The sequence below is a fragment of the Chionomys nivalis genome, chromosome X (assembly GCF_950005125.1).
Source record: "Chionomys nivalis chromosome X, mChiNiv1.1, whole genome shotgun sequence".
NCBI classification, from domain to species: domain Eukaryota; kingdom Metazoa; phylum Chordata; class Mammalia; order Rodentia; family Cricetidae; genus Chionomys; species Chionomys nivalis.
In genome coordinates, this window is record NC_080112.1 from 75,195,627 (window position 1) to 75,218,979 (window position 23,353).

The 23,353-nt window shown below is 36.7% G+C and overlaps 1 protein-coding gene and 1 non-coding gene across 14 annotated transcripts in view; one reads left to right on the plus strand and one right to left on the minus strand.

Annotated features, from left to right (window-relative positions):
- Atrx (ATRX chromatin remodeler) overlaps positions 1-23,353 on the minus strand; it is a 157,947-nt gene that overhangs the window by 20,391 nt on the left and 114,203 nt on the right. For all 13 annotated transcript variants that reach the window (XM_057759003.1, XM_057759000.1, XM_057758995.1 and 10 more), the window contains 5 exons: positions 18,569-18,722; positions 16,533-16,639; positions 12,005-12,113; positions 9,524-9,701; positions 8,277-8,471 (listed from right to left, as the gene is read on the minus strand). In XM_057759003.1, coding sequence (XP_057614986.1) covers positions 8,277-8,471; positions 9,524-9,701; positions 12,005-12,113; positions 16,533-16,639; positions 18,569-18,722 — 743 coding nt within the window. The remainder of the gene's footprint in view (positions 1-8,276; positions 8,472-9,523; positions 9,702-12,004; positions 12,114-16,532; positions 16,640-18,568; positions 18,723-23,353) is intronic.
- Positions 10,897-11,084, plus strand: LOC130868756 (U2 spliceosomal RNA). The gene has a single exon (XR_009056567.1). It is a non-coding gene; the product is annotated as a U2 spliceosomal RNA (small nuclear RNA).

Consider the following 23,353-nt stretch of genomic DNA (forward strand, 5'->3'; position numbering starts at 1 on the left):
CTTTTTTCAAGGGCTTTCTCTATCCTTTTTCTTTTCTTTCCCAAGCCTACATATATTTTTAGACACACTATAAACCATTAAGATGCTTTTTTTCTGTATGAATCTGTCTTTACCACATATCTCTATCTTTTTCTGAGCACAAGTCTTTAATTTGTTAAGCAGAATGGCTAGGATTAAAGCTGCAGCTTTGGTGGCTGACTCCATCCCATTCCTTAGCTTCCTGGGAGACTAGCTTCATAGTGGAGTCACATTTATTGCCACAACTCTGGAGAAAAGATGGTTACAAAGAAGATTCATTTGACTCTGTTCTTCTCTTGTCTAGAATCCTTTTTTCTTTTTAAAAAAACTTTCTCAGGCTTTATGTGGAAATTCTTGCCAAATGTTGGGCACAAATTATAGCAAGAATAATAAAAAACCAGAGCAAAATATTGGGGTTAAAGCTGAAGATCAGAAAAGTAAAACAGCCAAGGCACTAGAGAAGTCTTACCTCTAGAAAGACTGGGTGACTGCAGACAGAGCCCTGATCTTCTGTCTCCTCCCATTTTATATTCTCCACTAGTGCTGGGATTAAAGACATGTGACTCACTAGGACTGAGATTAAAAATATGAGCCACCACCACCTAAATCTATTTTTGCATTGATGTTGTGTAGCCCAGGGTGGCCTTGAACTCACAGAGATCCATGTGCCTGTCTCCCAAATCCTGGGATTAAAGGTGTGTGACACCACTGCCTGGCCTCTAGTGGCTTAGTTTTACCTTCTGACCTTCAAGGTAAGCTTTATTTATTAACAAATAAAATATTGTTGTTATTGAAACATCTTAAATGCCATATTCTGTAGAACTCTGAAGAGTTTGATAATAACCTGTCTATCTAAAATATACCTTTGTTTGACCTTGAAAATATACCTAATTTAACTACAAATTTGATTATAATAGAGGCTTAACTACTAACCTGCATTTCCTTACTATCCTAAACTAAACAGTTGATAACAATTTAAAAGGACTAGAAATCTGTATTACATTGTTAAATGAGTTGTATAGGTACAATAACTTAAATAAGAGTAGAAATGTATGTACAGTATGCTCTAACAAAATTAATCTGAAGTTTTTATCAATATACAAAATTTATACAACATACAGGAGTCCAGACCAATGTAAAACATTTAAAACTAGTAAAAGCAGACTCAATAATTGTATCTATAACCTGTTTTTACTTTTCAGAGTAGATTCAATAATCTACCATTTTATCCTATCGCATCTGTATCACTTCTTTTTAGAGTAGATTCAAAAATCTACCATTTTATCCTAGCATATCTATACTCCTTTTTTTCTTTTCAAAACAAGAACCTTATATTTAATTTCTTTTGTTTTGATTTTTTTCCTGGCTATAACCAATAACAACTTAACCAAACCCAGTCTCTGTGTAATGGGAAAGTACAAGGCTTGTCTCAAGTACTGGCTAGAGTAGTCTGTTAGGGTGGATCTACCTCAGCTAGACACCTCAAAATTGTTCTGAGAAGTTTGTAGTCCAAAGCCCATCTTTAGGTGGTGTTTTTCAGCTTAGTGATATTATAATACTCCTGAAGGAATTGTCAAAATCATGGTTTACCGCAGAAAACTGATAGAGACTAAAACCCGAAATCATGTACAAGAAGGTAGATAAAACCTTTTTCTAGAATTAGCACTGTATATGACCATTAATTTAATGACAAAAAGATATATATATATATATGAATCTTACACCTTAAGAAAAGCTGTTAAAGAGTCAAAAACCAAAGGATTATAAGATTAGTGGCAATAAAAGTCCTTAAAGTTTTGTTTTTCTTCTGTCCCATATCAGGTGGCTTTTCTGACATGAGACAGAGATTTGATTTCACTTTAATAAGCATGTTTGGGTTTAGAGAAGGAGAGAGCCACACTCCAATTCAAAGCCATCTTTAATCTTTAATTGGAGTGGGACTCGAAAAATATCATTTGTATTAATATGTCTATAGAAAATAGAAGAAACAAATTATTTGGGAAGACTTATGAAATTTTATCCTGTTTGGAAATGTGATATACCAATAGGCCAATTTACTCTTTTTCTTGAGACTTTTTTTGGATGATTTGTCCTTTTTCTTCAGATGTCTCATTTGTCCAGTGTTCTTTGGGTTCCTTAATGGGATGCTTTTATTCTCCAGAAAAGACAGAAATAAAACCCATTTACCAACCCTAATTTTGGGGAGGTTCTGTTTTGGCAAGTTATTTCTGATCAAATGAAAAGCATTTGTTAGATTTATAGGTCAGTTTAGATAAAACAACCATGCTGCTTGATAAAAAAACAATTTGGATGCCAAGATTCTGATGAAATTATTGCTACATTCACACCTGTGTCTATCAGACCTTTTTAATTTTAGTATTTGTTCATTTATAGAAGTTTGTCAAAATACTTGCTTTATGGTCTTTCCTGAATTTTTTTCATTCTCTTTTATATAGTTATTCTATTATCCAGAGCAGTATGGTTTCTTACAATAGGCATTAGGTTCACTATTGCTCTGGAAAGGAGTTTCCTCTATTATGGCAGGAAATGACTGAACAAGATTTGGCATAGGGGACTGAAAAGAGACCCTCAACAGAGTTTCTGGATGGCAAAGGATTACATTGAAAATCCCTTGTTGACCCACATTCATTAGTCCAATGTCTGCCTTTGCCACGACTTCTGCATAATACAGAAGGGGGTGTTCTGAATGGATTATGCTTGGAAAAAAAATAGTTTTTAGGAACAGCCTGTTTACAATCCCTGTTAAAGTGACCCTGTTTGCCACAATTGAAACAAAACCTGACATTTTGATTTTTATGTGGTGGCGCAAATGAATGTAGACAGATTATATAGATATATACAGCTTTAATAAGGAAATAGACTTACAGGACCACAGGTTCCCGCGGAGCATTGGAAAAGCGGAGCAAAAGAAAAGGGCTGCTGGGCTCACGCCCGGCAGATTTATCCGTAAACATTAGCCCGAGGCGAACACGCCACCAATGGGTGGGGCTATGTCCCTACATCTCCCCCTTTTGTCTAAATAAGATAGAACCAAACCAAATACAATTATATACAATAATAACAAATAATAAATATAACAAACAATATTGAGAACAAAACTTTTGTTAAACATTTTATCTCAAGGAGTCTAAATAACATAGAGAGTAACTACAATTATATAATCTTTAACTCCGTCAAAGATCTGAGAAGGGAATAAATATTATTTAACAATCGAGAGGAAAAATCACCTCTTACCACATCATCATGGTCATGAAATTCAACACTAATTGTATCTAGGATCAATTACTCCAAAGATGCTGACCTTGTCTTTAATGGCCTAATTAACCTTCTGCATTCAGAATTAGCATTCTCTCATATTTTTGGTTGTAAGACTAGCCTTTAATGGCTGAGACAACTCTCCAGCCCAAGAATTAGCAGTCTCAAAAACCAGAGATTCATCATTATTTGTCTACCTTCTGATTTTTGGTATCATTGTATTTATTACCGATGTCAATCTTTGTAAGAAATCCATGAAGGTTTGTTTCTTTTGGCCCCTGTATGACTTTAGTAAACGATTCAATCTTCTTTCCTACTTCTTCAATTCTGTCCCAAGCATTTAAAACTGCTGCGTAGCATAAAGTCACAATGTGATCATCATATAGAGATTTCCTTGTTAGAGTAGCTATAGTAGTATAAAAGAAGTTGATCTTGGGAGATTTCTATACCTCTAGCTTTACTCCATTCTTCAACAGTATTAGCCTCTTCTCTGAACCAGGTACTCCACTGTAATTATGGGACAGGCTCTAAAACAGCTTTAACCAGCTCTATCCAGTTGTTAGGGATAATTCTATTATAAACTGTAATACTCTATCTCAGTCGGCAGAGCATGAAATTCTTAAACTCAGGGTCATGGGCTCGAGCCCCACATTGGGCGTCAAATGGAGCATGGATAATAAAAACCTAGAAACAGATACTGGGTTCAAGCTGAAAGCAGTCAGCCACTGACACCTCTACCTCAGACTAAAAAAATGGGTCGGATTCTGTCATCACGAATCCTGAAGACTCCACACCCCACATTTCACTGAGTTCCTATCTTTTCCCCTTCATATTCCTCTCTCCAACCAGCCATAACACCCCCGTCTCCACTTTCCTAGCGATGGGATTAAAGGTGTGTGATCCTAAGTGCTGGTATCATCTTTGTGTGAGCTCTATTTCGCTTTTAGACAGATTCAATCTTGTATAGCCCACGGTGGCCTTGTAGTCACAGAGATTCACATGCCTCTGTCTCCAGAGTCCTCAGGATAAAAATGTGTGCCTCTAGGCCCTGGCCTGTATGTATGGCTGCTTTGCTCTCTGATCTTCAGGCAAGCTTTATTTATTAAAACACAAATAATACACCACTACAGAAGAACATTATAAAAGAATGGACTGAAGCTAGTATTCCAGGTTTTTGTTTGTTTTGTTTCATTGAGTTGTTTTTTTTTTTTTTTTTTTTGCCAACTGACCTCAAACTGAAATTATCTGAGATGAGGAACCTTAATAGAGAAAATGCCACCATTAGATTGCTGTAGACAAGTCAGAAGGCCTTGTCTAGATTGATTACTGGTATGAGAGGTACCAGCACACTGTGACTGGTATCAGTCCTGGACAAGTGGTCCAGAGGTGTATAAGAAAGCAAACTGAGATGAGCAGGGGGAGCGAGCAAGTAAGCAGCACTTTTCTATGGTCTCTATTTCAGCTCCTGCACCTCAGTTTTTACCTTGACTTCTACTGATCATGGATTATTAAACCTGTAAACCAAATAAACCCTTTCTTCCTCATGTTGCTTTTAGCCTTGGTGTTTTAGCAATGCAATAAAAAGAATAACTAGGAGAGCTGAGCATATAATTCAAACCAGTAATCCCAACCTTTAGGATGCTGAAGCAGGAGGACTGCTAGGTATTCAAGAACAGCCTGAGCAACATAGTAAATTCAAGGTGAGTATAAGCTATAAAAAGAGCCGGGCGATGGTGGCGCATGCCTTTAATCCCAGCACTCGGGAGGCAGAGGCAGGTGGATCTCTGTGAGTTCGAGACCAGCCTGGTCTACAGAGCTAGTTCCAGGACAGGCTCCAAAGCCACAGAGAAACCCTGTCTCGAAAAACAACAAAACAAAACAAAACAAAAAAGAATATGAGAAGAATATACACATTGAGGACACATGATTCAGAAGACCCTAAAATTAAATCACTAAAAGAAAATATTATCATTGGCAACAACAATGAAGAATCCTATATGCAGATTTAAGGAAATATGAGTAATGTGATAAGGTAGTGAATGAAGCTGACTACTATGATAGTTTCAAGAAGGAACTAAAGACATAATATAAAGGGCTAGTGTGAGGCTTAGGAGTAAAGCACTTGTGGAACAAGTGCAACGTCCGGGGTTCAACCCCAGGAGCACAAAAAGCCCTACACAAAACCAAATACAAGGTAAAACAAACCAATTATCTTCCTTTCAGAAATCTACCTTGAGTTATTGAGTGAGTATGCATTCAGCTATAACCAAACTTTTCAAAGACAGTAGATCATTAAGGAAAGATGGAAGTTTTTTTTAAAAGACCAAAACAATATGGAAGAAAGCAATGGAAGAATGTAGTTCTTACTTTTAAAGAGCTAGAAAAATAAGAAACCAAATCACAGTCAAGTGATTAATAAACAAAGTCTGAGACACCCAATCTAATTAGAAAGTTGCAAAGTACAACTAAATAGTAACAGAAATACAAGACAAGAATTGTGTAATAAAGAGGATGTGATAAGGCAGAAAGACACAAAATCATATCAGGGAAAAAAAAAGTTAGGTACTTTCAGGAAAACTAACTCATCAAAAGGTATACTACTTAATAACTATTTAGATAACACTAGGCAATAAATTTAATAAAAATGAAGAAGATAAATCATTTATAGTGGTCTTAAAAATAAAACACAAAATGAAAATCAAAACAAAGGAGGGGGAAAATACCATAACAAAACAAAAGAGAGAGAACATAAAGTTGGTTCGGTAGGGAGGTGTAGAGGAACAGAAAGAAGTTGGGAGAAGGAAGAAAACATGATCAAAATATATTGTATGTAGCTGGGTGCTGGTGGCACATGCCTTTAATCCCACCACTCAGGAAGAAGAGGAAGGTAAATCTCTGTGAGTTCAAGACCAGTCTAGTCTATTAAGCAAGTTTCAGGACAGCCAGGGCTACACAAAGAAAGTCTGCTTCAACAAACCCATATATTTAAATAAATTTTAATTACAAATAAAGAATAAAAAATTAGATAAAAAGGACTAGGGCCACATTTTTACTGTAATAATAGGAAGTAGCTTTGATGATAAAAGCAGATTCAAAAGAGAAGAAATGTTTCACTACAAATATCAAAATAAATACTATCAAAATATTAGCATGATGAAATGAACTTGTAAATACAAGCCTAAGGAACAAATATAACATTTATTGAGTAACTATACAGTACCTACTCCACTATAACCACCTTGCTTTAGGTCTGCTATTACCTTTCACCTACATCATATTAATAGTATCCTAACAAGTTTCTTAACATCTATTTTACTTTCTCCAGTTCATCTTCTACACTGATACACAAAGTTATTTTTCTAAGATAGAAAATGTTTCTGTTTAAAATTTAATAGATTCCATAGCCATAATATGATTCCTAACTTAAGTACTGTGATCACAATTCGCCTCTGCCTTGGAGCATTTTTTTTCTTCTTCTCTTGCCAAGCCTACTTCTGTAAACTTACAGTGAGATGATCTGATTTCTTGAGGCTCCCAAAACTTGTGCCGTTTTATGCGCATTTCTTTTGCCTGTCCTCCCTGTGGTCTCAGCAATGCCATAGCCACGCACTTCTATTTTCAACATTTCTTCAAGCCTTCTTCAAGCAAGTCCTCTCCCTAACTTTTCCCAACAAACTGGGTAGTCCTTTTATATGCCTGTATAGATTTCTAATATACAACCCAGAATATTCATTTTGTTACTTAAGGCAAGATAAAAAACTTATTAAATTTATAATGAAGAACATAAAAGCAAAGGAACTCTACCTAAAAGGGGATGCAGGCTTGAGTGTCTGCTGTTTTGGCCTACCTGATGTCATTTAGTCACACATTGCTAGCCCAGAATCATCTCTGTGGAACAGCAAACACAATTATGAAAACGAGTTCCAAGTTTTAGCTATAACCTTATAACCTCTACTCATTAAAGACTGTTGCTTGTAAAAAAGAACTTCCTTCCTAACCATATTTGCTTTACTTGAATGTGCACAACCACATAAAGAACTAATAAATACTTTTATAAGTGACAGAAGTTACGATGTTGTATTGATATGGCACCCAGATAGCCTCTTAGTGTTAATGATTTTTTTGAGACAGGGTTTCTTAGTGTAGCTTTTGGAGGCTGTCATGGAACTTGCTTTATATATGTAATTTTATTTTATTTTTTTAAGGAACGTCCATTCCACCTTAATTCCAGCACTATGGAGGCAGAGGCAGGTGGATCTTTGTGAGTTCGAGGTCAGCCTGGTCTATGTAGTGAATTCCAGGACAGTCAGGGCTACACAAAGAAACCCTGTCTCAAAAAACCCAACAAAATCAAAGAACCTCTTTACTGTTTTGAGTTGTGGGTGCAATAATTTACATGCTTACCAAAAGTGCACACGGTTCCCTTTATATCCACATTCTTACCAATACTGACTACTTCTTATTCCTCGGATTCTTAGCTACCCTAACAGATATGAGGTAGAATCTCATTCATTATGTTTTTGATTTGCAGCTCCCTAACAAGTAGTGATGATGGGAAAATTTTCATACACCTATTTGCTGATTCTTAATTGCTCTATAAGAGAAAAAAAGGTTAAAGAACAGACAACTAACTTACTAGTAGATTAATCATATATACATGCCTTCAATTTAAAGCTTAGGAAAACACAGTCTTAATGATTTCCACTCAGATTTCTTTCTGGGTGGTGGAAATGTTATTTGGCATAAATAACGTTTATGGTTTTCAGAAATATCATCTTCTTTGTGGTGTTGTACTGATAACTAAGCATTCTTTCACTTATAATCATATAGACTAAAGTTTGTTAAATATCAATTTAGTCTCTGAAAATATGTGAAGTACACACAGCCTTAATCAGAATCTCATCTTCATTGTAGTAGTACAATTTCCTTGGTCCCTGTTGGCATTTGATTTGTTAGTTAACCTAATAATCTAAAAGACATACCTTTGGCAGCATGGGGGTATCCCTTTTCTTCTTCTTCTCTGAATTGGGGTCATCTAATAGGTCTGGCTCAAAAGTATAAAGTTCAGTAAGCTCATTCATGGTAAAATGACGTTCAACCTGCTGTTGATCAACAACTCGGAAAGACAGTGACTGCTTTGTTACCTGTCGATCATAAATCTTATCTTCCATGGTTCCCTTTGTTTAAAACACAAAGAAACAATACACAGATAAAAAAATGGTCAACAAAAACTTATGGATAAACCTAGTTACAGGTTAATATGAAATGCTAAAGTTTCAAGGTCACATGTTGCCACAAAAAATCCCTAACAATGTTAGTCCATTCATGACAGAATTCATCTATTCTAGGAAACTTACCATCTTAATTTGTCATCAAGTTAATAAAATTTGACTATGAAGAGTTATTCTAAATTATTTGAGCAAAATGGATTTGTAGCCTGCTTTGAGATAATTCTATACTTTGTGAAAGTCAAAGAGCAGGCAGATATCAGGATAAACAGAAATAGAAGGCACAAGAAATAAGAATTTAGATCGGTACTGAAATTAGAATATGAGAAACCAGATTTTTAATGTGATATATAATAGGCTAACAATATGCAAAACGTCTTATAGTTCAAATATGGCTTTCTAAAATTCAAGATAAACTAATATATTGACATATACTATACATTACTTATAAACTAAAATACAAAGAAGCTGTACACATGTCACACTAAAGAAGATCAAGTAAGTAAATATCTGCTAGCAAATATCAGGCTGTAACTGAGAGAAGCTCAGATTTGGGTTCAGGTGGAGAGTATATGTCCTACTTGCTCCTGAAACTGATGTGTCAGTTAAAAGGGCACCTTGACTCTACAAACACAAATGACCTTGAAATGCATCTATTTCTTGAATTTTGTTGAATTTTATTAAATCTGAATTCTGAGGGGAGTTGATTTTGTTATTAAACAGAGGTCTCACTATGTAACCAAGATTGTCATTGAAAGCGCCACCATCCTACCTACAGGTCCTATGTGCTGGGACCACAGCTGTGTAACACCACGTCTGGATTCTGTCTGATCTAACTTGATATCAGTTTTATTTATAGAATATTTTCAAGTATGTCTCTTTCTAAGAGACCTATGCTGGGCATGTCTAAAGTATTATCAGTTTCATCTGTATATGTTCTGCACCTCTAGATTACTAACATCAACTTCTTAGTATAAAAAGAATGCAAATGACAAACCTACCTGAGCTAAGAACCTATACACATAAACAGGCTTAGTTTGTCCAAAGCGATAAACTCTGAATATACTCTGGATGTCATAAGATGGATTCCAAGAAGCATCAAATATAATCACTCTATTAGCAGCTACCAGGTTAATTCCAAGAGACCCTGCTTTGGTGGAAATGATAAACAATCGCCCTCTAAAAATGAAAATGTAAAATAAATGCTTAGTTATTATGACTTTAATATTACAAAAGTACACATACACCGTATACTTTAATAAGAAAAATCAACTTCCCAGAAAAAAAACAATTGTACTATTATATTAATTATAGTTATATTATTAATGTTAAAACCTACAATAATTTGAAATTAAAGATGGCTTAAAGATTAAGAGGGGCCGAGGGAGGGGATAGAATATGATCAAAATATAGTATGTATAAAATTGGCTTAACAAATAACAAGGTGAACCCAAAGAAAAAAATATATAAATCCTCCTGGAAATTGGAAGCAGGCAAAAACACCGGGCAAAAGTTGGGAGCATGAGGGTGGGGGTAGGAGTGGGAGTGGGGTTGGGAGAAGGGGAGAGGCGAGAGAGAAGGCAGAAGGGAAGAACTGGGGAGAGCTTGGGGGAATGGGATGGTTGAGATGGAGGAAGGGTGGATACAGGAGCAGGAAAGAGGATATCTACATTAAGAGAGCCATTTTAGGGTTGGCAAGAGATTTGGCTCTAGAGGGGAACGCAGGTGTCCACAGGGATGTTCCCAGCTAGGTCCTTGGGCAGCAGAGGAGAGGGTGCCTAAACTGGCCTTGCCCCATAATCACACTGATGATTATCTCGAATATCACCATAGAATCTTCGTGCGGTAATGGAGATAGAGACAGAGTCTCACATCAGAGCACTGGACTGAGCTCCCAAGGTCCAGTTGAAGAGAAGAAGGAGGGAGAAGATGAGCAAGAAAGTCAGGACCGCGAGGGGTTGGTCCACCCACTGAGACAGTGTGCCTGAGCTAATGGGGGCTCACCAATACCAGCTGGACCAGGACTGAATGAGCATGTGATCAAACCGGACTCTCTGAATGTGGCTGACAATGGGGGCTGACTGAGAAGCCATTGATAAAGGCACTAGGACTTGTCTCTACTGCATGTACTGGCTTTTTGGGACCCTAGTCTATTTGGATGCACAGCTTCCTAGGTCTGGATGTAGGGGGGAGGGCCTTGGACTTCCCACAGGGCAGGGTTCCCTGTGGAAATTTTTGAAAGGAAAAATTAAAAAAAATAAATAAATGGAAAATAAATAAAATTGGCTTAAATAAAAAAGTTATCAATATACATATTAAAATTAGTTCTGCATCATTTATGATTGAAAAAAAGCAAAGTAAAAATCACTGCAGGATTGTTTCTCAGCCTTTTGGCAAAACTCAAGTACAGTGTCTGTTTTCAGTTTAATATCCAATATATCCTCTAACAAAGGAGAGCATGTTATATGGATTTTGGGAGCTAAGAGATAGAATAGGAACAGTTTATGACCACTCCATGCATTGACCAGATATTGCAGTTCCTCCAGGAACAGTGCACCGCCTTTGGAGAACTTGAATGAATGAATGAATGAATGAATGAATGAATGAATGAACGAACGAACGAACGAACAAACTAGATTTTGTAAAACATGAAAATACTAAGTCGCAAGGAGAATGTAGAATCGCAGTGTTATATACATTGTTAAAAGTACAAACCATAAAGTCACTGTGGAAAACAGACAATCTCATAGATAAAGATAAAATTAGCCAGGCAATGATGGTGCACTCCTTTAATCCCAACACTCAGGAGGCAGAGGCAGGTGGGTCTCTGTGAGTTCCAGGACAGCCTGGTCTTAAGAGCTAGTTTGAAGACAGCTAAGACTGTAGGCAGAGAAACACTGTCTAAAAAAAAAATTATCACAAAAAAAACAGAAATTATGATCCTCAGATTGCATCACACATTGGGAAATAGCATTGAGGAAAAACTTATACAGGGACATTCATAATAGCTTTAATTCCAAAACCTGGGAAGAATTCAATGTCCCTGAGAAGGCAAGGCTACACACACTGTATATATCCCTATGATGACCTAGAATTTAAAAATAAACAGGAAATAAGCATAAAATCACAAATAGATTTTTGAGACAAAATCTTACAATGTTGGCCTAGCTGCCTTGCAAATTGCTACATAGATGAGGCTGGCATTGAACCTACAAAGATTTACCTGTTTCTGTCTCCCAAATGCTGGAATTAAAGTATGTGCTACCATGTCTTGCACAAATAAATACATTTCAGTAAGTAATGAAGTAAGACTTGTATTGCTACAATGTATAGGATTCCATAAACAAATTTTTGGAATGAAGAGTGTGATTGACCTGGTTTAGGCCTTAATTTCATTTGTTAAAAATGAGAGGATATATTAAAAATATAATTTTACTGAAACTACATTTAAAATATCTATACATGTAGAACAAGCACCATACCTCACATTGGTTTCATCATTAAATTCCTCTGCCCACTTTTTCCTTGACTGTGCAGTAGTAGAACCATCCAAGCGGTAATAGTCAATATTCCGGAGCCACTTCCCTTCACCTGAAAATGTAGACAGAAAACTCAAAAGAGGAATTTGATGTGTTACCCTGCTAATATTAGTAGATTTTCTTCTTTGAGTATCACTTAAAAGGAAGATGGCCAAATTCTTGCTACAAAGCTTGACCTGAATTTGATCCACCAGGTTGAAGGACAAAGCTGAACTCAAATTGTTTTCTGACCTCCACTCACATCCCCGCACATGCACACACTAAATAAACGTAATAATAATAAAAAAAAACTTTAAGTGGATGATGGGCCAGGCATAATACTACATGCCTATAATCCCAGCACTAGGAGGGCTAACAGAGAATTTCAAGTTCTGAATCTGAGAAGCTTCTGTAAAGCAAAGGACAACATCAAAAAGACAAAAAGGCAGCCTACAGAATGGAAAAAAATTTTCACCAACCCTACATCACACAGGACTGCTTTCCAAAATATATAGAGAACTCAAGAAAATAGACATCAAAATTCCAAATAACCCAATTAAAAAATGGGCTACGGATCTACGAGAATTCTAACAGAAGAATCTCAAATGGCCGAAAGATACTTAAGAAAATGTTCAACATCCTTAGCTATCAGGTAAATGCAAATCAAAACGACTCTGAGATACTATCTTACACCAGTCAGAATGGCTAAGATCAAAAATACCAGTGATAGCTTATGTTGGAGAGGATGCAGAGTGAGGGGAACACTTCTCCATTGCTGGTGGGAGGGCAAACTTGTACAGCCACTTTGGAAAACAGTATGGCGGCTTCCCAGAAAATTGGGACTCAATATAACACACAATCCAGCAATACCACATTTGGGCATATACCCAAAGGATGGTCAATCATACTATAAGGACATCTGCTCAACTATGTTCATAGCAGCATTATTCGTAATAGCCAGAACCTGGAAACAACCTAGATGCCCCCCAACCAAAGAATGGATGAACAAAATGTAATACATTTAAACAAGGGAGTACTACTCAGTGCCTTTAAAAAAAAATGGATAGTAGAGCAGGCATAATAGTACATGCTTATAATCCCAGCACTAGGAAGACTGATGGAGAATTTCAAGTCCAGGTCAGGCTAGTACTCCATAACTAGACATTCTCAAAAATCAAAATAAGATAAAAAAGATATAGCTAAGTTGGCAAAGTGCATGAAGCCCTGGATTCTCAGTACAAAAGAAAACCATATGTGGTAGAGAGTAAATGCATACAATTCCAGCACCACTTGGGAGGTAGAGGCAAGAGGACAAGAACTTCAAGGCCAGGCTCAGATAGAGTGAATTCGAGACTATATATTTAGGAACAGAAACAAACTGGGTTAATGGCTCATGGCCAGCTGTGCAAATATGAGGATCTGAGTTCTGATCCCTAGCACCCAGGCAAAAGCTGGGCATGGTGATGGGCTCCAGATGCTAAGGGCTTACTGGCCAGTCAGCCTACCTGGATTTGTGAGCTCCAGTCAGTGAGAGACTTTGTTTCAAAAAAATGGAAAATACCTGAGGCTGACTCTGATCCTCAGGTACTCAGAGGCACTTGTGTATAGGCACACATATACACACAAAAACCAAACAAGGTGGGTTATATTACTGAACAGATAGATGAGCAGTATACTCTTCTAGCATGTACAAAGCCCTGAGGTTCCATCCTCAGAAAACAGAAATGAGTTTATCTACTCTTATTGTACAAAATATATCCTTCCCCCACCCCCTTTCCAGTGTTGTATTGAGACAGGGTTTCACCCCATAGCCAAGACTGCCAACACAATCCTTCTTGTTTCTGCCTTCCTAGTGCCAGAATTATAGTACTGTCATTACGTCTAGCAGAAAGACGGTCCTTTCCAAAACAAGAGATAATTAATTACATCATGAATAAATTCACCACACTGGCTCTGGTGGCTCATGCCTGTAAATCCTAGTATCTTGCTTAAACAAGAGGTAGAAAATACCTGAGAAATGTCAACCTCTACCCTCACTGGCCTGGAACTTTAGGTCAGTACCTAAAACTCTCAAGATTCTGGAGTTCTCTGACTTTTGACATTTTGCACAGACAGCTAGATTATAATTTCTAATCTGAATCTGATAATCTAAATTAAAACCCACAGTATTCCAAATTCCGATACTTAAAATACTTCAGATTCCCAAACACCTTTTAATTTGCAACTAGGGTTATATGTGTTTGATCAAGCACTACCATGGTTTACTGTGGTGTTCCTTAAATCTAATGTACACAATACACAGTGCCAATCCTAGGAGTAGTAAAAATAGTCACTTAAAAAACTCCATTGGGGGCTGGAGAGATGGCTCAGTGGTTAAGAGCATTGCCTGCTCTTCAAAAGGTCCTGAGTTCAATTCCTGGCAACCACATGGTGGCTCACAACCATCTGTAATGAGGTCTGGTGCCCTCTTCTGGCCTGCAGACATACACACAGACAGAATATTGTATACATAACAAATAAATAAATACATATTTAAAAAAAAAAAACAAAAAAAACTCCATTGGTAGTTGTAACCAATGCTTGAAAGACAAATTATAAAATTAGAAATAAACTTCTGAGCCAGGCAGTGGTGATACATGCAGCACTCAGGAGACACAGGAAGGTGAATCTCTCTGAGTTTGAGGCCAGCCTGGTCTACAGAGCTAGTTCCAGGTCAGCCAGGGTTAGAAAAACTCGCCCCGAACTCGATGATTAAAAAAAGGAACCAAATTGATAAGCATGTTTAAAAAAACAAAAATAGGTCAACTTTACTAGTTATCAGAAAAAAAAAATATAAATTAGCCTAACAAAGAAACACCCCCAAAAAAAGTCAAGGACTTTGAGTAAAAACGGTGATTTACAAGCTGTCTCTGAAATACAAGAATCAGAGTAACTGCCAGGTGGTTGTGGTGCACACCTTTAATCCCAGCACTTGTGAGGCAGAGGCAGGAGGATCTCTGTGAGTTCAAGGCCGGTCTGGTCTACAGAGTGAATTACAAGACAGTCACATCTATTATACAAAGAATTCCTGTCAGAAAATCAAAACAAAAGAATCAGAATAACCAAGGGCTTTATTCTGAAGAGAGAAGGGAGGGAAAGCATAAGGAAACATGACAAAGTAGACAGGACCGTTGAAAGGCATAGAGAAAGAGAGAGGCTACACACACAACCATGGGAAGCAACCTAAGCCCACAGCTCAGCCTCCAAGGTCTGATTACCTACTATGTGTTGATTTTTGTTTCTTGTGGTCCTAGAGCTGAAACTTGCTTTATACATCCAAGTTGCATGCTCTATCACTGAGCTACATCCCCAGACTCTTCAATAAGTTTAATAAAGAATTGCCCTATTCTGGCAATTCCATTCAAAATATTAGAAAATTTGTGTTTAAATATACAAAAACTCAAAAATAGTCAAAACATCACCGTTTACAATAGCCCAAAGGTGAAAACATACCCAGTATCAATGAATGACTGATCAAAATGTGAAATGAGGCAGACAGTGGGATGATGGAGAATTTCCCTCTGTATGCTGTGATTACCATTAATGAACAAAGAAACTGCTTTGGACCTATAATAGGGCAGAACTTAGGTAGGCAGAGAAGACAGAACTGAATGCTGGGAGAGAAGGGCGGAGAGAGAGATGCCATGGAGCCGCCATCAGAGTCAGACATGCTGAAACTTTGCCTGTAAGCCACTACTACGTGGTGATATACAGATTAATAGAAAATTGTTAAATTGATATAAAAGTTAGCCAATAAGAAGCTAGAGCCAATGGGCCAAGCAGTGATTTAATTAATATGGTTTCTGTGTAACTATTTTGGTTCTGGGCAGCCAAGACGAACAAGTGGCCTCATCCAACAGTGGGATAATAGATCATACACAAAGTATAACTTAATAACACCTGTCACAAATAGAATAGCATTGAATTTAGCTCGCAAAGTGAAAGAAGCTAATAATGAAACACTGTATTACCATATTAGATTTTTGATAAATGGATTTTAGCAAATCTTGGCACAAAAGAATAACAACAGAAAAATACATTAATATAATTCAGTGTAGTAGTCATTTTACTATTTGTATCCCATAAACATCATACCTTAAATATACAAAAGAAAGATTTAAACGAACAAAATAAAATAAAATAAAACAAAACAAGCAAGCATAATAACTAATGCTGTGATGCACTCAAGCACAAAGTTGAGGCCAGAAGATCATGAGTTTGGGGCCAGCCTAGTTAAACATCAAGAACCTGTTTTAAAACAGGGGATGAAAAGGGAAGAAACAGAGAGGATACACAGATGTCTGTGAATAAACACAAGGAGAAAAATACAAGCTAATTCTGAATGACAGGGTTGTGAAAAATTGGGTAGTTTGGTTTCCTTTATCCATAAAATGTTTATATATGCTTAAGTGAGTGTTTTAAAACTTATAATGTAGGCATGCTTATAACTTACCTTTATAGATAAGAGGTTTATCTTTATCTTCTGTTTTCTCCCTACTAGCCAATTCGAGAAAATCTTCAATCAAGTCCAAAGATATGAGTGACTGGCTAAAAACAAGACTTAAAAAAAAAACAGACTAGTGTTCATGATTAGAAGATCAATCCAGTAATTATTTCTCCTAATTAAGTATTAATTTAACACAAAATCTTATAATTAAAATCTAAAAGGTTCAGCAAGATATATATTGGAAAAATTAAAAAGCTGACTGTAAGATTTGTATGAGTGTTAGGTACAAGACAAACAAAAAAAAAACAACTGAAAAGGTAACTCAGCTCTAAATCACCAAAAGGCAGGAGAATATCAATGGAACACAGCCTATCTGGACATGAACATAGTAACAGTTCGGTTGTCTCAAATCAATTAATTCTGAACTACAAACTAAGTTCTTGATGGAACCGAAGTTCCTAGAAATGCTATTTAATTGCTATTAATATAGAATTTGAACAATTATTCCAGACAAGAAGTCAGCCTGAACCAATAAGCAAGTAAGACTAGTCTGGGAATCACTGAGCTAAGAACCATGCAAAGAACTTAAGAATCACTAAGAACAAATGTCAAAATACTAATAACTGTTTCCTAGCTGCAAATAACATAAAGAAAAGTTGATATCTGATTGACCAAAAAATGTTCCTACCTGCACAAGACATTTTGGTTTTACCTACTTTATTAGCATTTCATATGAAAATACAAAGAGCAGCGGGGTGCTGGTTGCATGTACCTTTAATCCCAGCACTTGGAAGGCAGAGGTAGGTGGATCTTTGAATTTGAGGCCAGCCTGGTCTACAAGTGCTAGTTCCAGGACAGGCTTCAAAGTCAAACAGAAACCCTGTCTCAAACCACCCCCCCCCCCAAAAAAAAGAAAAGAAAGAAAATATAAACAGCAATATAAGACTGACTATATGGTTCAGTGGGTAAAATAGCTTGCCATCATCAGTCCAGACAAGTTGAGTTCAATCCCTGGGTTCCACAATGATGGAAGGAAAGATCCGATTCCCAAAGTATTCTTGTTACTTCCTCACATGCGCTATGGCACAGGCAACATTCACATATGTAATTATAAACTTTTAAAAAGCAATACCCACAAAAACAGATCATTGGGGATAGATGGACTTTATTATCTACTTCCTTGTCCCTGTGAAAAATGGCAGCTACATACTGCCTTTGCCATGCATATTTCTTTATAATGAATGGACTAAAAATCCCTCTGAAACCATGAGAAAATGCTCCTCCTTTAAGCTGTTTCTATCAGGTATTTTGTTACAACAATGAGAAAGTGAGTAAGACAGATAATATCCAAAAACTTGAAGGTGCTAATGATCAAGCCCAGTAGTCTTCTATACACTAGGCAAGAACTCTACCACTAAGCTATAGACAACACCTAAGCTCTCAAATTGATTTTAAACCACAGAAATTGATAACAGAAAAACATATTTGTAGTATCATTTCTTCTCCTGTACAAACTCTAAACTCAAGTATCTACTTCCTACTTTTCATCTTTCAAGAATAACAAAAATTATTCAAACTTAACATGGCTCAAAGAAAATATTCTTTATTTCTTCTAATGTACTTGTTTAGTCTACAGCCCGCTTTATTTTAGTAAATAATACCATAATCCACCAGTCATCTAAATTGCAGATCTAGTAGTCATCTTTGATTATTTATTGCCCATATTTAATCTATCAATTCCTATTTTTTATAAACCAAAACATAACGTTTACCAATTAATCCCAGGACCTGGGAGGCGAAGGCAGAAAGACTATTGAGTTTAAGACCACCCTAAACTATACAGTAAAAACCCTGAAGCACTGAAGAAAAAAAACTTGATTATGTACTCAGAAACACACTGTTTATACTTTCATTACATTGTAATAATAATAAAATATACTTTACATGAGAAGAAAACACTAGATTTATTTAAATAAGCTTTATAAACAATAGTAAGTATACTAAAAAGTTCATTTATATAATAGATATATGAAAAAGCTTACACTTTATCCCCAATTTCTTCTGCCATTCGAAGAATTTCAAAAAGAAGTACCATTTTTCCAGAATGTTCTAAAACCTCAGCATCAGCATCTGTAACAAAATCTTTGTACCAATCTGGTGCTGGACTACTTGGATTAGAAGTGGAAGTAGTTTTACCTAAATAAAATAAATAGAACATAAGTAAGTATATTAATCAGGAAAAAAACTGAATGAGACCAAAAGGAGCAAAACAAGCCAGAGTAAGAAGGGTTAAGGGACTGGTGAATATTTGGTACAGGGACAGACAGATGACCACGAAGGCCATCACAAGAGAAAGCTCTACACTGAGGAAAGGGCATTGAATGGAAAGAGATGAATGTTGGAGATATGCAAGGTGGTAGTAAGCAAAAGATGTATTCTGACAGAATGCAAGAAGACAGATGCTACAAGCAGGGCTGAGGAGGTTAGAACGAGATTATAAGAGGTGGAAATCCCACAGACCATAAAAAACTAAAACCCTGAAAATATGCTATGAAAGACACGAAACAACAGAGACAGGGAGAACAAGGAAGAAAATCTCTTCCCCGTGCCAATAAACCCAAACATTGACCTGAGAAATCTTCTACTCACACTAAACCATTGTGTTTTTAGTTTAAAAGAAAATTTGGCCATAAAAGAAACAAGAAGAAAGTATAGGAAATAATCTGCTAGATAATTGAAATGTAATTAGAATCAAAATAAAAAAATTAGGTTAACATGCTTCTACACTCTTTCAATTCTGTTGCAGTGAAAAGTATTTTAAATCTTAATGTTATAAAAAGCATAGAGCATAGTGACCTGTGTTTCATATCTAATCTTCATCAATATTTTAACTGTACTTAGTACAGATGAGTCTAAGATATAGTTCATTTTCGCTGCTTTTTCTAAGACAGAACTAATCCTCTACTTTCTATATATCTGTCATTTCTGTTTTACTCCAAGTATAGCCCTAAACTGTGCATCATCTCGGTTGGCATTTTAAGCTGTGGACAAATAGTACCATCCTGCTTGTATCGTTCTGCAAATTATTGCTCAGTGTGGTTTCTCCCGCGAAATGTAGTTATTCGTGTGTGTCATTTAGCTTTTTTATTCAGTCACACTAACTGCCATGTAGTATGCAACTACATGATTATGTAATCTGTTATTAACGTTCCATCTGTAAGATAAAATGTTTCTCTATGAAAGCAAAAGAAATGTTCAATGCTGAGGCTATATTTTCTCATATACCATGCATTCTATACCACAAAGTTACAGGATGATTCTTACAACAGCGGAACATACCGACTTTATGGAGTCTTTATCCAGTATTTACAGAATCTTATTTTCTTGAGAATCTGGCTATGCTATTTGTTTTGTGAGCTCACTTTCCCCAGGCTGCTTATTAGCAATTTTAGTCATTAAATTTTCCTAAGGTTAATATTCCTAGTATTCTATTATTTTCTTTTTAAAATTCAAAAATGTGTCAGTCAGTGGTAGCGCACACCTTTAATCCCAGCACTCAGGAGGCAGAGGCAGGCAGATCTCTGTGAGTTCGAGACCAGCCTGGTCTACAAGAGCTAGCTCCAGGACAGGCTCCAAAGCTACAGACAAACCCTGTCTCATAAAACAAAACCAAAAAAAATTTTAAAATGTACTTATTGTGTTTGTCATAGGGGGACACGTTTGTGGGGGTTAGGGGCCAACTGTGTGAAGTCCATTCTCTCCTTCCACCTTTATGTGGGTTTCTGGTATCAAACTCAAGTCTGCAAGCTTATACTATCTTGGCAACCATGTTTTAAAAATATTTCTATTTTGCTTTTATCAATTATACATGTGTACACTTTGAATACTGACCACTCCTCACCTCCAACTTCCAACCAGTTCTGCACACCACTTAACCTCCCTTCTAATCTCTCTATTAAAGAGATTTGTGTGTTCATTTTCTTCTGTGACACACGAGATAAACCAGGGCCATCTGTGTAAAATGTGGGTTTAGAGCTATCAACTGGAAGGTGGTGGCAACAGCAGAGGATATATGACTAGGACAGTCATTTATTCACCCCTTGTCAGAAGCTAACGACTGCCAATAGTTGAGAGATAAAGAATGACCCTGTGATCCCTCTCCTATTTCCTTGACTGAATGTTGAAAGAGCTGGTCTGGTGTGGGCTCAACTCAGGTAACTACAGTTCATGAGTTAATGTAACAGTTAGTGGTGCTCCATTGCTCTTCACCTTTAGCTTCCCACTATTACATAGGTCCAGGTCCCTGAAACTACTGGCCTGTGGTTAGTCTGGGAACATGAATGGTAAACTGTCCTCTTCGCTAACATGAACACATGACTTGGTGACCACAACTCATCGCACACAGGTAATTTGGGGAGGAAAAAAACAATGTGGCTTATTCTGAGCACTCTTTGTGGGAGTCTAGAATTTGGAATCACCATGTACTTAGTAACCAGCCCCCAATAAAAACACTTGAACAAGGAATCTCTAATAGGCTTCTCTAGTAAACAATACTTTGTACATGTAGTAACTGAGTGCTAAAGAAGAGCACTATAGAAGACTCCAAAAAGAGTGCACTTGTTTGAAAGAAAATGGCCCACAAAGTGAGTGGCACTATTAGGAGGTGTGTGTCACTGCAGAGGCAGACTTTAAAGTCTGTTTTGCTTAAAGTTCCCTCAGTGTGACTTGGCAGTTGACTTCCAGTGAACTGCAAGATGTAGGACTCTCAGCAGGTCTAGTCTGCCTGCACACTGCCATGCTCCCCTTTATGACAATTATGGTCTGAACCTCTGAAACTAAGTAAGCTACAACAATTAAATGTTTTCTTTATAAGAGCTGTCATGGTCATGGTGTCTCTTCACAGCAACTGAAACACAAACTAAGTTATGGAGTGACGTTTAGAAGTTTCCTTTGGACTTTACTCCATGTCCTTTTCTCTTTGTTGACCTTGTGTTATAATAAACCATAGTCCTGAATATGACTATCCCCTGGATTTTCTGATACCTTCTAGTCAATCAATGAGCTTGGACAGTCTTAAGGACCTTGGAACATAACTTATTAAACAAATGTGAACACTTTTTATAATCAGTCACCTAGCAAACAGCCAGTGCTTCTGGAGAATAGTGCACTAAAATAATTTTAATATGAAATCATCAGAACACAAAAATGCTAGCAGAAAGTAAAAATGTGAGGCTATATAGGAAGTAATTATAATTTCCAAGCAAACAGAACAAATTACACTTTTTTTTGTGTGGGTAACTGAGGATCAAACCCAGGGAATCCTGAATGCTAAACATGTGAACTACCATTGAACCATGACTTTAGCCCTTCTAATTTTGCTCCTACTAAATATAATAATAGTCTATTATCTTAGCTGGTAGAATGTTTTTCTAGCATACATGAACCCCTGGACACCATCCTCAGCACTGCAAAAATAAAGTATCATGGCATATATCTATAAGCCTAACACTCTGAAGATAGATATAAAAGAACAGAAGTTCAAGATCATACTCAGATACATATCAACAACCTGGACCCTTTCTCTAAAATAAATAATACAGAAACCTATGGGCTACTCTAAGTAACAGATATTCTGGCTTGACATGGTAGACCATGTCTCTAATCCCAGTAGCAGGGAGGTTAAGTAAGGATAATTTCAAGTTCAAGGCAAGTCTCTGTTAGATTGCAAGTTCCAAGCCAGCATAAACTACATAGAACTTATGTCTCAAAATTGGGATCAACCTACCCCTGGACCCAGCAATAGCACTCTTGGGAATATACCCAAGAGATGCCCTAGCATATGACAAAAGCATTTGTCCAACTATGTTCATAGCAGCATTATTTGTAATAGCCAGAACCTGGAAGCAACCTAGATACCCTTCAATAGAAGAATGGATGAAGAAAGTGTGGAATATATATACATTAGAGTACTACTCTGCGGTAAAAAACAATGACTTCTCGAATTTTGCATGCAAATGGATGGAAATAGAAAATACGATCCTGAGTGAGGTAACCCAGACCCAAAAAGAAGATCATGGGATGTACTCACTCATAATTGGTTTCTAGCCATGGATAGGGGCCACTGAGTCTATAATTTGTGATCCTAAAGAAGCTAAACAAGAGGGTATACCCAAGGAAAAACATATAGATATCCTCCCAGCTATGGGAAATAGACAAGATTGATGGGCAAAAAATGGGAATCTTGGGGGGTGGGGTGGGATGGGGATGAGGGGAGATGGGGAGAGAAAAGTGTGAAGGAGAGGATGAGGGGAACTGGGGGAATCGGGGTGATTGGGGGTAAAGGAAGGTTGGATGGGGGAGCAGGGAAACTCATACCTTAGTTAAGGGAGCCACCTAAGGGTTGGCAAGAGACTTTATAAATAAAAATATTAAAAAAAAATTTAAAAAAAAAAACAAATCCTTAGCAGTATATAAAATAAAAACTCATAAACAAGTATGTCACACTGATTTTTCTTATTTCATCATCCACATAATTTAGTCATAACTTCTGTTATAACTCTGTGCTGTGTAAAGATGCATGACATGTTATCGGGAACTGAATGAATTCAGAACTATTTTATATATGTTCTAGATCCTCGAAGAATCATAGAAGGCACAGAATATGATGTGTTAAAAAGCAATGCACTTACTCAAAATTTCTTGATGCCTTCTAAACATATTTAAATAAATGGACTACTGTTGTATATGGAGTAATTGTTCACTGTACATTTTAGGGGAAAAACCATTAACATATCAGCAAAACACCTATACACATAAAATAAATAATA